General features: G+C 39.8%; 1 protein-coding gene across 1 annotated transcript; it reads right to left on the reverse strand.

Moving 5' to 3' along the window:
• Window positions 1-416: 416 nt before the first annotated feature.
• On the reverse strand, window positions 417-12,921 carry LOC307017835 (proteasome subunit beta type-3-like). Its single transcript, XM_079647672.1, has 5 exons — window positions 12,882-12,921; window positions 8,081-8,414; window positions 6,829-7,013; window positions 988-1,095; window positions 417-886 (listed from the first exon to the last, which is right to left on the reverse strand). The coding sequence occupies exons 2-5, from the start codon at window positions 8,081-8,083 to the stop codon at window positions 667-669; spliced, it is 516 nt and encodes a 171-aa protein (XP_079503798.1). The 5' UTR covers window positions 8,084-8,414; window positions 12,882-12,921; the 3' UTR covers window positions 417-666.
• Between the last annotated feature and the right edge of the window lie 609 nt (window positions 12,922-13,530).

Here is a 13,530-nt window from a genome sequence, read left to right on the forward strand (position 1 = left end):
TCGATATTGGCGATAGTGTGGGATTTTACTGTGCTTCACTAAAGATGCCTGCATTCACCAGGGGGAAAAGTCAGCTGTCAGCATACGAGGTGGAAGAGACAAGAAAAATAGCTAATGTGCGTATTCATGTCGAAAGAGTCATAGGATTAGTCAAAAAAAAATATCAGATTCTGCAAAGCAGGGCTGTGCCCATAGAGCACATGCTAACAAAACCAGGTGAGGCACTAGCATTAATTGACAAGATTGGGGTTATTTGCTGTTCCTTGTCTAATCTGTCAGTGTCTGTCGTCCCATTGGAGTAAAGTCATGGAGCTGTAGTCTTGTAAATAAGAAACCATGTATTATTCAGTATCATTTAATCTTTTCAGTAAACATATTTTTAGGTTCAAACATCTTGTGTTCAAGTCTTTTCAGTAAACATATTTGTGTGTGTTGTAAATTGTGTAGCCCTAATCAATATACAACTTTCATCTACATTCAGGCTTAATTCATTCAACAATATTCTAGAGATGACAATTGGTCTGGTTACGCTCCCATGTATGGCCATTGAGGGTTATTGTAAATGTAAATAAGAAACCATGTATTATTCAGTCTTCTTAGTATCATTTAATCTTTTCAGTAAACATCTTTTTTACAATAGCAATATATCACACAGCCCTAATTCCTCTAGTGAGTGTGGTCAGTGAATATGAAGGTGCTGGAATGCAGGTTAAAGAGCTGCCACTGTGCAAATAATAATGCAACAAGGAGAGAACCACAACTTCCGCTCACAACAAAGTCTTCTGTCACCATGGGGCAGCCAATCAGATCCAAGGAGCAGATGAAAGGTTCGGAGGTTTTTGGATCTATTCCGGCGATCACAGGCTCGATGTAGTATGGCCCAAACCTGATGAGAGCATGACATATTTACCATTTATGTAGGTATTTGTGCCTACTGTAAGCAGTTTAAATGTGGACATGGGTCTTTATTAAGTTCAGTGCACTCACCTCTTCTCGTACAACAGGTTGGAAACCATGCTCATGAAGGTCTTGGGCTTGATCTGGCGACCCTCCTTCAGCTCGTACAGGTTCAGTCTGAATTTAAGCCTCTGGGATCTACACACAAGGCAAAGACGTCCATCAATCCTCAGATATTTACATTGAATTCAGTCATCACAAATCTAACTTATTTCAAAGCTATGGATAGCAGAATTTCTAATAACGTTTTCTCCCCTATTTATTAGAATGCATAGTAATACTATTCAACTATAACACTTTTGTTGTTGGTATAAACATTATAGGTGTAGTATTGTACTTGACACTCCAGGCTTTCTCCAAATGAGAAGTCTTACAGATGGAGCGATTCATTTCGGACAGTTTGAAACGCGAGGGCCGTGATTGGTACGTGATCTGCCCTCGCTCAAGGGAAAACCTCCAGCTTGACTTGAGACCGCCCCCGTGATAGATAAATGTATTTATAATGAAGCCAGCTGCAATGGATCATTGATCCACCAGGAGGTGCAGTGGGGTTCCACACTGGAGCTCATGTGAAACAAAGTCAGATACAGTACGCTGGATGTACAGCGGAACTTTGTTAAGATCCATATGTCACGGATATCATACTCTGTGCTAAATAAGACACATGTAATCATTTACAAAACATCAACATGTTGTTATTTAACAAAATAACTTTGTTATTCGAAAAAAACGAACGGGAGGAAATGCAGCCCGGCTCTCGATTTTTAATCCTAATTTAATCATCATCTTCACCACGATCATTTATGTTTATGTTCGCCGAATTGACATGAAATCACTGACACATATGAATATACTGTATTCAACTTCATTAAAACATTATTAACGTGCCTAAACTCAGTAATTCACCAAAAATATGTATATTTTAAATGGAGTTTCGTCGGTCGATCAGGATCCCAAAGTGTAGCAGAGGGATCCTCATCTGGATGAAGGGTGTTATTTTCCCCATAAGGAACAAGTCGCTGCAAATTATCCCGCTTATTACATGGCCACATTCTCAACAAAGTAACGACATGACTCCCAATATTAATTGAAATGCTTTTATGGATTTAGAAAAGGTTTTTATTGATTTAAAAAATAGTTGTATGTATTGATTTAAATTCACATGCATCCGCTAAGAAAAATAGTCCGTTGTTACAGTTTTTTAAACAGTCTGAATGAAACGGCAGCTCTCAGCTGTGTATTTACACAACTAATGGCTCATCAACCACAGCTCTCTCCCCCCCTCCCCCCCCTGATCTTTCTTCTCCAGCATCTAAATTAACAGTAGGTTACTCTGAGTGACCATAGACTGTATGTGACAAGCTTACAGTTAGTGACGTAACAACACCATAAAAGCTGGTGGGTTGAAAGCAATACGGGAGGTACAAATAACTACAATAATTGTGACTTATTTATTGTGGCTTTTATGTTTTTAGGGATAACATTTTATGTAATTCAGGCTTATAGTTCACCCTTCTCTAAAAGCCTTCAACAATGACAATATTCATTGTAATTTAATAAATCCTTCCAACACACATTGTAAAAAATAGCCTACTGTAAGTTAAGAAATCATTTCAATATGTACATCTTCTGATGTAACAACAATAACATTATAAATAGTAACATAGCTGAACATGGTATTGCACATTTAGCTTTGAGTGTTACTGACCTGAGATGTTTTTATTACATGAATTAAGGTGACTGAGGCTTTTTAACATACAGGGATGCAAACTCATCAGGTATGAAAAAGGTGACAAGGATCCGAGCCCCCGGCTCCCCCACCCCACGGAATGACAGAGGATTTTAGCAGTCAGAACAACTAAAGCAGCAATGTTAATAATAACAGAAACGCCAAAGAGTCACATCTAATAGAAATATATAAAAGCATTCATTTCAAATTGTGGAGCAGTCAGTTTATAATTTTGGCAGCACTGTTGAGCATTTTGAAAATGTATTTTCAGGCCTCTGTGCAAGGCTTAGTCTTTTTATCTTTATAGCCACATGCTGTAAAGTAACTAAGTTCATAAACTCAACAAGTACTATACTTGGTCACAATTTTGAGATACTTGTACTTTATTTAAGTATTTCAATGTTTTGCTACTTTGTTCTTCTACTCCACTACAGTTCAGAGGTGCATGGTGTACTTTGACTCCACTACATGTATTTAATACCTTTAGTTACTTCACAGATCTGGATTAATTAAGTGAAATATAATCAAGTGTTAAATCAGACTTTAGTTCCACCTGGAGTAAATCCACAAGCTACCCTTTAGTATATAAAGTCATTCAAACTAGCTGCACCTTTAGCAGCTTTGAGAACACTTTCATGATCAATCATTATAAAACATATCATATCTATTATTCTGAAATGGACCAATCTGCACAATGACTACTTTTACTGTCGCTACTTTTACTATATTTTGATGATAATACTTTTCTACTTTTACTTGAGGAACATTTTGAATGCAGAACTTTTACTGTAACAGAGTATTCCTACACTCTGGGACTATTACTTTTACTCAAGTACAAGATCTGAGTACTTCTACTTTTACTCAAGTACAAGACCTGAGTACTTCTACTTTTACTCAAGTACAATATATATACTTATACCACCTCTGTTTATAGCCTATGAAAAAAACTATTAGAAATAGAAGACTAAAGCTAACGTTAGCAGATAGTGACAATGTATCCTAGCTAGCTAGCTCAACGATTCCTTAAATAATATTGCCACAGAAAAACTTTTCAGTTCACATCACGCTCTGCCGCTCCGACAGGGAGCTCTGCTATGAACACCTGAACGGCCCGTTCTAACAGCTGTTCACCAGCGGTCCAGTCTGTGCCACATTGACTCCGGACGCACAGTTAATATTAACGAATGCACCCGTAGGTAATATAGCTGCTGAAGCTAGACCATCATCTCGGAGCAGCAGAGCCTATACATCCATGAGCAGAGCCGACAGGCAGGAAGACTCGTGCACACAGCTCGTACTTCATTATAATATATAAAAAGAACACCATGCGTGTCATGATGGCACATAACAGCTCACGGCCGCAGATTACTCCGGGTCCCAGCCCCCCCATACCCCAAAAATATTTGTATTGCAGATCTACATGAATCACACAAACGACTTATTTTGGATTCAAAACGGCAAATTTCGCCGAAAGGTGACACGTTTGCATCACTGAACATAGACAGAGCACAACTGAAACATAACATCTGAAACGATGTAACAACATAATACACTTGTGGGGATGCTTGGGATGTGAGGAGTGAGGGACACGGCTTAGAACGGGCGTGTCGCCTGGCAGGACAGGAGAGTGTGTGCACCAGTCTGCCTTGATCTATGAATTCATGTCCGTGACACTCACTGCTGCCCACAGCTGTTTTATAGAAGGACATTCCTTCACTTCATGAAAGTGTTTTAACCACACACACCTCTACTACACACACATGACGGGTGTTATTTTCCCCATAAGGAACAAGTCGCTGCAAATTATCCCGCTTATTACACGGCCACATTCTCAACAAAGTAACGACATGACTCCCAATATTAATTGAAATGCTTTTATGGATTTAGAATTTTTTTTTATTGATTTAAAAAATAGTTGTATGTATTGATTTAAAAAATAGTTGTATGTATTGATTTAAATTGACATGCATCCGCTAAGAAAAATAGTCCGTTGTTACACTTTTTTAAATAGTCTGAATGAAACGGCAGCTCTCAGCTGTGTATTTACACAACTAATGGCCCATCAACCACAGCTCTCTCCCCCCCTCCCCCCTTGATCTTTCTTCTCCAGCAGCTAAATTAACGGTAGGTTACTCTGAGTGACAAGCTTACAGTTAGACACAACACTGTCATTGCAAGTGACCCTCAGTTAGTTGACTTTTATGTTCAACTGTTAAATTCGTTACTGATAAAAAAAGGGCTTCTACTGTATCTAATTACCTTAACACTAGAACCGCCAGAGGTTTTTGTATAGGCCTACCTAAACCCGTCAAATCCCGCTATTAGAATGCAATTTTTAACAACATAGGGTGCTACATAACACACTTTCAGGAAAAGTGAGGGACTGGGAGACTTTAATATTTTATTGAAAAAAGTTACATTGCACACACACAACAACACATCACACAAATTGACCCGATTGGCGGTTCTAGTATTAAATAAACTCACTAATTAATGAAACCAGTTCAATACGCATTATTCTTATTCTTATCATTCTTTATGAGCGCAGAAATAGTCTTAAAATCAGATCTGTTTTTTAAATGAAATCTGACGGCAGGCAGTTAGCTCTGATCACCTATGACAAATGCGCCGCACCTAATCGCTGGCCATTCAGCCACAGACACTGTTCGAAATGGGGGGGAGCTAGGAGGAGCTTGGCTCCCCGAAGAGGGAGGGAGCTCCCCTGAAGGCTGACTTTGAGATAAATAGGGGGAGCCCAAAACAATCGTGCATATTTGTGTCACACAGAATAGAAATGTTGAGTTTCTGTAAATAACAGTTCTTGAAATAAATAATAGTTATTGTTCATTACAGTTTCTGAATATTTGTTTTATATTTGTGAATATGTCTGGGTGTTGCCATCTGTATGTGGCGGCGCTGCATTCTTACTTACGTTGCTATGGTTATGGCGGTGATGCCGGCGCGGTATTTGAAATGTTCATATTGATATTTTTTTAACTCTGGCTGTGTAATAAAAAAATATGGCAAAACGAAAACAGCGAAGCGTCACAGCTTTTGGATTTACAAGCAAAGAAGCGAAGGAGTCTAAAAATGACAACGTGAACGGAAAACAACTTTTAGTTGGCCGGCTGTAAGCAGCGTTAGGGTTGAGTTTGACAGCTCCACACCGAGGGAGAGGCCTGCCGATGCGGAGCCTGAAGAGGCTTCAACAACGGCCACATCCGCCGGCATAGTGACACCGTCTGTATTAGTAGAAGAGTGTTTTTATAGCAATTGATCGCATCCGCGCTGCTGCGCCAGTCAACAGAGCGTGCGTGTGACATATTTAGTAGCAGGATGTGCTCTGAAAAATAGGGCTCCCCGAAAGCAAATGAGTAATTCGAAAACTGACAGAGCTCCCTCTATACAAATCCAACTGTAGACGGTGTGAAAGCACCTATTGTTTTAAATAATGGTCGGAATGTGACCTGTGAGCCTTCTGAATTACCGTGGGACAGCACATTCTAAACTAAAATGTTCAATCAATAAAGTAACATCTTATCTTATCTTAATAATATCTTCATATTAATAATAATAATAATAAATCATACAGTATGTGTCCGAAAGGGAGCAGGAGGAAGCAAACACAAAAATATACTGCATATTAAAGCAAACGATTGTAAAGGTTAAAGTATGAGCATAACAAATAAAGAAGTGTAATGTAAACATTTACATTATAATTATGATTATTTAATATATAAAGACTATATATTATTGAATTACAAGATTAGATATACTTTAGTTGATCTAAAATATTGATGTGTTCAAATGCTCTTCAAAACACAACTGAAAGTCCATGAAACTTGTCTTTCTGTATTTGTGAATGAAGCGCCATCTCCTGGTTAAAACCTGAAATTGAAAATCTGGCAACGCCCTCTTGGAAAATAGTGGGAGGGCTTAACATTCCTCTATACTGGTCTTTGGCTGGTGGTAGGCAGGAAGATGTAAACTGGAGCCCGAAATTCAGTGCTACATATGTACTTAGTCTAGATCTGAGAGTTGTAGCTTTATAGAGTTGTAAATCAATCCTGTCATCTTAGTACCCTGGTGTTCACAACTGTTTAGCCACTTTGAGAGAACAAGGTGGAGGTCTACACACTCACACTGTCTGAACATCAGTGGCCAGTCCTGCCAGCCCAATATACAGCTTATCTCCCATGGGGAAGATCTTCTGGAAGTCTGTGGTGACCATCTGAGCCTGGATGCCAAACCTCCGGTCCGCTGCTATCGCCACACAGTTCTTCCCTCGCATGGCCATGACGGCCCCTCCGTTATAGGACATAATAGACTGGATGAAGAAGGAGAAACGTAAGAAGAGTTAAGTTAGTCAGAGCTTAAACCATTGATAGATCAAACAACTGATTAAAGAGACAAATCAAACTACTTAAACATAAAGCTCATTTTTAAGCACATTCATTGAAATAGAAATTAAGTTTAAGTTGAGGCCCTTCTATACAGCATAACATGTAAAGAATATCCTAAGAATATGTATTATTTGCAAAATGCAAATAAGATACTGAATAATGTTGTCCTCAAAATAAATGACTGAAATCTATGTATTTCATTTAAGGACCAAAAACATGACTCAGGGTTATTTCCAACCACCCAAATGTGTAAACATGGAGCATAACGTTCATCTAAAATCATTTCAACGATCAAAAGAAATAAAAGTAAGATAAAATAAAAAGTGTAGTTGTAGAACATTATTATTGAACCAAAGTCTTTATTATCCCGCGTTATACATGTTTAAATGTAAGGATGTATAGTGAAACCTCGTTGCTGGGTTGTTGAAGTTGTTGCAGTTGTCTGCTGTCAGTGGACTCACATTAACAAATTGCTGACTAGCTTAGTAGGTTGAAGCTTTAGCTAACCAAACTAGCAATGTCTAATTAACCAAACGTTAGCTGATGTTGACCCAAACGCAACATCAGCCCTTTCAGTGAACCGGATTTATGAATCATAATGCCATTAAAGTGAATTCGGGGAATGATTGTAACAGTTAAGTTAGCCTACAAGACACAACGTTAGCTCGTGTGCAGCTAGGTAAGCTAAGTATTTAGCATTGCAGCTATTCCCCGGCTACCATCACAATGAAATGTTTTGTATAATTAACTACAACATTTAATATATTGAAACGTTTAGAGTTGTGAGATTGAAGTTACTTGCAACCCCAAACTTAAAATATGTTTTCATTGAATATTTGCTAAGTTTAAGCAGGATGGAGAAGTCTATAAGCTAGCTGGCTACCAACATTAGCTTAGCCATCTCTTGTAACTGTTACCGTTAAATACTAGTTACATTTGACCATTTAGCTAAAAACACATTGGCATGTGATCTAATGCCTGGTGCTCTTACCATTGTGAGTGTGTTGAGATTTTTTCACGATATCTGCGGCGTGCAGGTTCATTTAATTGTTTGACATAGTCGGTGTCCTCCATGATTCCTGCGTTGATGAATGATTGCGTTTTCACTTCCTGACCTCCACTTGAATTTCGCGCGTCAGAGAAGTCACGTGAATGAAAACCAAGCTATTGGAGCCTGAATTCCCCTTCTATTCCACACTGCCTCTTAATTTGCTGTGTGAGTTCAGTGACAGACTCTGGAATCCCATCTGGAAGGATCAATCTCTGGGAACTGTTTTCTCCTAAAATGATTCTGAGCTTCACTGGAGTAGCCATGCCACGGCCGTCTGTGAAAGAGGGATGAGAAAATTAGCCTACATGTTACACAGAACCTTTTTTTCAAGGGATGCACAAGGGTTAATCTTAATTTCAACAGAGCAATGAGAGGACAAAATAACCATTCAACGTTAAATCTGTCGGTTACCTACAGGACTGTCTCAGAAAATTAGAATATTGTGATAAAGTTCTTTATTTTCTGTAATGCAATTAAAAAAACAAAAATGTCATACATTCTGGATTCATTACAAATCAACTGAAATATTGCAAGCCTTTTATTATTTTAATATTGCTGATTATGGCATACAGCTTAAGAAAACTCAAAAATCCTATCTCAAAAAATTAGAATAGTTCCTCAGACCAAGTAAAAAACAGCAAAACACAATCAAACATTTGAAAATGTCCATTAATGCACTCAGTACTTGGTTGGGAATCCTTTTGCACGGATTACTGCATCAATGCGGCGTGGCATGGAGGCAATCAGCCTGTGGCATTGCTGAGGTGTTATGGATGCCCAGGATGCTTCAATAGCGGCCTTTAGCTCATTAGCATTGTTGGGTCTGGTGTCTCTCAGCTTCTTCTTCACAATACCCCACATATTCTCTATGGGGTTCAGGTCAGGGGAATTTGCAGGCCAATCGAGGACAGTAATGCCATGGTCAGTACACCAGTTACTGGTGGTTTTGGCACTGTGGGCAGGTGCCAGATCATGCTGGAAAATGAATTCCTCATCTTCATAGAGCTTTTCAGCAGACGGAAGCATGTAGTGCTCTAAAATCTCTTGGTACACAGCTGCATTTACTCTGGGCTTGATGAAACACAGTGGACCAACACCAGCAGCTGACATGGCTCCCCAAACCATCGCTGACTGTGGGAACTTCACACTGGATTTCAAGCAACTTGGATTTTGCTCCTCTCCAGCCTTTCTCCAGACTCTGGCGCCTTGACTTCCAAATGAAATACAAAACTTGCTTTCGTCTGAAAAGAGGACTTTGGACCACTGTGCAACTGTCCAGTGCTTCTTTTCCTTAGCCCAAGTCAGACGCCTCTTCCGTTGTCTTGAGTTCAGAAGTGGCTTGACCATGGGAATACGGCTATTGTAGCCCATTTCCCGGACACGTCTGTGAACAGTGACTTTTGATACCTGGACTCCAGCTTCAGTCCACTGTCTTTGAAGCTCCCCCAAATTCTGGAAGCGACTCTTCTTCACAATGCTGTTAAGGCTGCGGTCATCTCTCTTGGTTGTGCAGCGTTTCCTGCCACATTTCCCCCTTCCAACAGACTTTTTGTGGATGTGCTTTGAAACTGCACTCTGTGAACAGCTTGCTCTTTGAGAAATTTCTTTTTGTGTCTTACCCTCCTGATGGAGGGTGTCAATGACGGTCCTCTGGACAGCAGTCAGATCAGCAGTCTTCCCCATACTTGTGATTTAGTTTACTGAACCAAGCTGAGTGTTTTTCAAGGCTCAGGAAACCCTTGCAGGTGTTTCGAGTTAATTAGACGATTCAAGTGATTCGTTGAACACCCTACTAGTATACTTTTTCATGATATTCTAATATTTAGAGATAGGATATTTGAGTTTTCTTAAGCTGTATGCCATAATCAGCAATATTAAAATAATAAAAGGCTTGCAATATTTCAGTTGATTTGTAATGAATCCAGAATGTATGACATTTTTGTTTTTTTAATTGCATTACAGAAAATAAAGAACTTTATCACAATATTCTAATTTTCTGAGACAGTCCTGTATGTGTCTTTTTAATGTCACCATTCTGAGAGGTCCAACAAAGTAGTCTGCCAAAGGATAGTCATCTGCCAGTTCTTCAAGCTCAATCAAAACAGTTTCTCTTGCTGGACTCAGCTCACAGGCTCTGAAATGCTCCCTATACCACCCATAAAGCCTTCTCACCATGAAACATAGTCTCTCCTGTACAATGCAAATCTGAAGAATCTCTCCAAAGTCAGGCAGTTCACTTGTAGACCCATTAGCAACTATCATCTTATTTCTGAATGTTACCCCTTTGCTTGACACACTTTGTTAAGTGAACTTCAGTTGTACCAGGGACATTCTGGCTGAGCTATTTCTTGTTTCAATACATCCAAAGGCACTGTTGAGACCTTTGTGATTTCCAGGGCAGCTTCATCAAAACTGGATGATACCAGTTGATAGGAAATCATTAGCTGATGCTTAGTAGCTAGCGAGAGGGGCACATTTTTAAAGCAATTGGTGTGTCGCGCAACCGGTTAAAAAAACTGTGCTTGGCCTCAAACCGCATGGTCCAGAGGCCCACAAGAGGACCAAACATCCTGATCAGTTGTGGATAGTGCTCCAGATAATGATGCTTTGGTAGCAGTGACACATCAGGGAAGAGTTCTTGGTACTTTTTTCTGTGCTCTGAAATCTTGCCCTCAAGATAGGCAATTGACTCATCTGTTTGTGTTGGCGCAACCACAAGCTCTGCAATGTCTTTTAAGTCTAACAGTATTTGCCATGCAATTTCACTCTCAGGCACCAGATGCCCAATTCTGAATGGGAGTTGTCTCAACAGAGCCCAATTTTCATGGGCATTCCCACCTATTGTTTTTCTTTTAGAAAATGTGTGTGGGATCACATGTGGCCTGTTTGTTTCGTCTGCCCACTTATAAGGGAACTGGAGGATAGATTTGTTGAGGGTTTCAAGATTGAAATATTTCTTAGATATCAGCAATGCCAAACAACATGCAAGCTCTACTGGCACTAACCCCTCAAAAATATCATGTATAATATCTGGAGGATAACCCGTGTGAATACTGAAGTGGTCAAGAGATTGAGTGATGGAACAATGTCTTTTCACCCCAAAACGGCTTGCCCCATTCTCCTGCGCTGATTTCACATGAGAGTCATGGAGTTCTTTTGTCCTTAGACTGAATGCACCTGACTTTACCTCTTTTGTTTGAATGTCTGTACTTGTTGCTGTGCAAAATCGGCAGATATATCCCCAGAAAAGCTCTCATTGAAACCAGCTATACTGTGATAGCTCCCAGGTTGTCTGCCGCAACAACCTGAATGGTGCCTTTGAGATATCTGCCAAGCAATGGAATGAAAACACCAACTTGTTCTAGAGTTACCATATCTTGAAGAAGAGGATGTAAGACACGGTCATAACCATACTTCTTCACATCATCAGTTTTACACAAGACCGCCAGGTAAATCGAAGATAGTGATGAATGTGAGCCTGGAGGCAAATTACTCAAAGTTCAGTAGATTCCACAAAGCTTATGCTTCTTGCGAGAAGTACCCAGAGGATTGAGAATCTCAAAGTCATCTATGTATATAGTCAACAAAATTCTTAAGTCATCCCCTGATAGAAAACCGTTTTCCTTGAAGTGTGAACCATCCTGGGAAGATTTGTAAATCTGTTGTTCACCAGTCCCCCTATTACTCTGCTGCACTCTGTGGTTTTCAACTACCTTGTCTACAACATATTTCCTCTGAAAGAGCTGCTGCAAAGACTTGAGTACAAGCACATACTGAAAACTCATTTTTTCCTTGGCATCAAGTATGTACTCAATGGGTTCTAGAACATTAAAGCTGTCTTTGTAATACTGATTGCGGAGATAAGATGTCCTTAGGGGACCACCTTTCCTTATGGCTTTGAGGAAGGGGTTTGATGCGCAGAGAGCAGTGGCTACTTCTGTTGTCACAGAGTTATCAGTTGTGGGTCTATGTTTCTGAAATACACCTTCAAGAATGTTAATGGAGAGGGGCAATGTTGCTGAACTTAAGTAAAGCAGTTCTTCCAAAAACTCATCAATTTTTGTACCCGGCACATGTGCAAAATGCTCTAACTTGAGCAACGATGCAGCAAAGTTTTTCTCAATTACTTTGGAAGAGTTCTGAGTTACATCCACATCACTACTTGAACAAGCACTGTGTACTTCAACTGCAGAGTCATCTTGATTATGTGCGTATTCCTCAGGATTATCAGAGGATTCTTGTGCAACTAGAGTGGTTCTAACTACACCTGGCTTGAAATCTTTCAACGTATGCGGTTTGTGTTTCCTGTTTTTGTGAGAGTGAAATGTTGCGTATATATTTGTTTCAAAACTGCAACCCACAAACATACAAGGAACAGTCTCATGACTCTTAAAATGAGTTCCAATGTGTACAAAATAATCCCTCTCCGTAGGAAGATCGCTCGAAGTGCACAAATGACAACTGAATATTGACAATTCCAGCTGCTCCTGAGAGTTTTGTTTGGGATGGGTTCTATTTAAATGAATGTGCAAAACATTTCATGTCTTAAATGTACATGGGCAGTTTATGTGTGGGCATGGATAGCGTTGCCTATGCCGGTGATGTAGTCTAAAATGCTTTAGTAACTCATATCTAACAGAAAGAGAGACCTCGACATTTGCCCACCAAAACAAAATCACCAGCAAAAAATAAAAAAAACATTTCAATCTTGAACTTGAGAATGGCAGATGACACCTTTTACCTGCAGTCACTGATGAAGTTGGATTGCAGACACAGGTACGTTAGACAGGACACTCTTGCAGCTGGACAGCAGCCACAGGAACCTTTGCAGTCACAAATTGCTGTGAAAAATTGAGAGAGGTCAATCAACATACATGAAAGTTAAGTTACACAGAGAACTCGCAATATTGCTGTAAATTAAGACTCATCATGACATCTGCTTTTTTTACACCGAACCTTATCAGTCCTCTTATCAGATAGAAGTTGACAAATTACTTAGTCATATCCAAACCAATTCAACAGAGTTCTTCAATTTAAAAAGACATGGATCCAGCCTAAGTGCTAAGCTTTAAAACTGAATTAACAAATCACATTAAATAATGTGATGACAGAACTGTAAACAGAATTAACATTGCTTTTATTTAAAATATATAAATAATATTTTCACATCAAAAGTGTTCAAAGCCTCTATTGCCGAAGCCGCGGCGGGGAGCTGTGGTCTCAAGGTCCTAGGTGCCTCAAGGGGCGGTAACCCTCGAACCTCCTGGTGGACACCGGTGGTCAGGGAAGCCGTCCGACTGAAGAAGGAGGCCTTCAGGGATTTGTTATCCCGGGGGACTCCCGAGGCAGTTGCAAGGTACCGACAGGCCCGAAGGGCAGCAGCCTCAGCC

Source organism: Notothenia rossii (assembly GCF_949606895.1).
Source record: "Notothenia rossii genome assembly, chromosome: 9".
Classification (NCBI taxonomy): Eukaryota; Metazoa; Chordata; class Actinopteri; order Perciformes; family Nototheniidae; genus Notothenia; species Notothenia rossii.

Excerpts from the sequence above, each read along its gene's own strand:
- LOC307017835 (XM_079647672.1), bottom strand. Across the intron at positions 1,096-6,828 it reads GCCACTGATGTTCAGACAGT|ATCCCAGAGGCTTAAATTCA; the intron begins GTGAGTGTGTAG and ends CCTTGTGTGTAG. Across the intron at positions 887-987 it reads AACCTGTTGTACGAGAAGAG|GTTTGGGCCATACTACATCG; the intron begins GTGAGTGCACTG and ends TGCTCTCATCAG.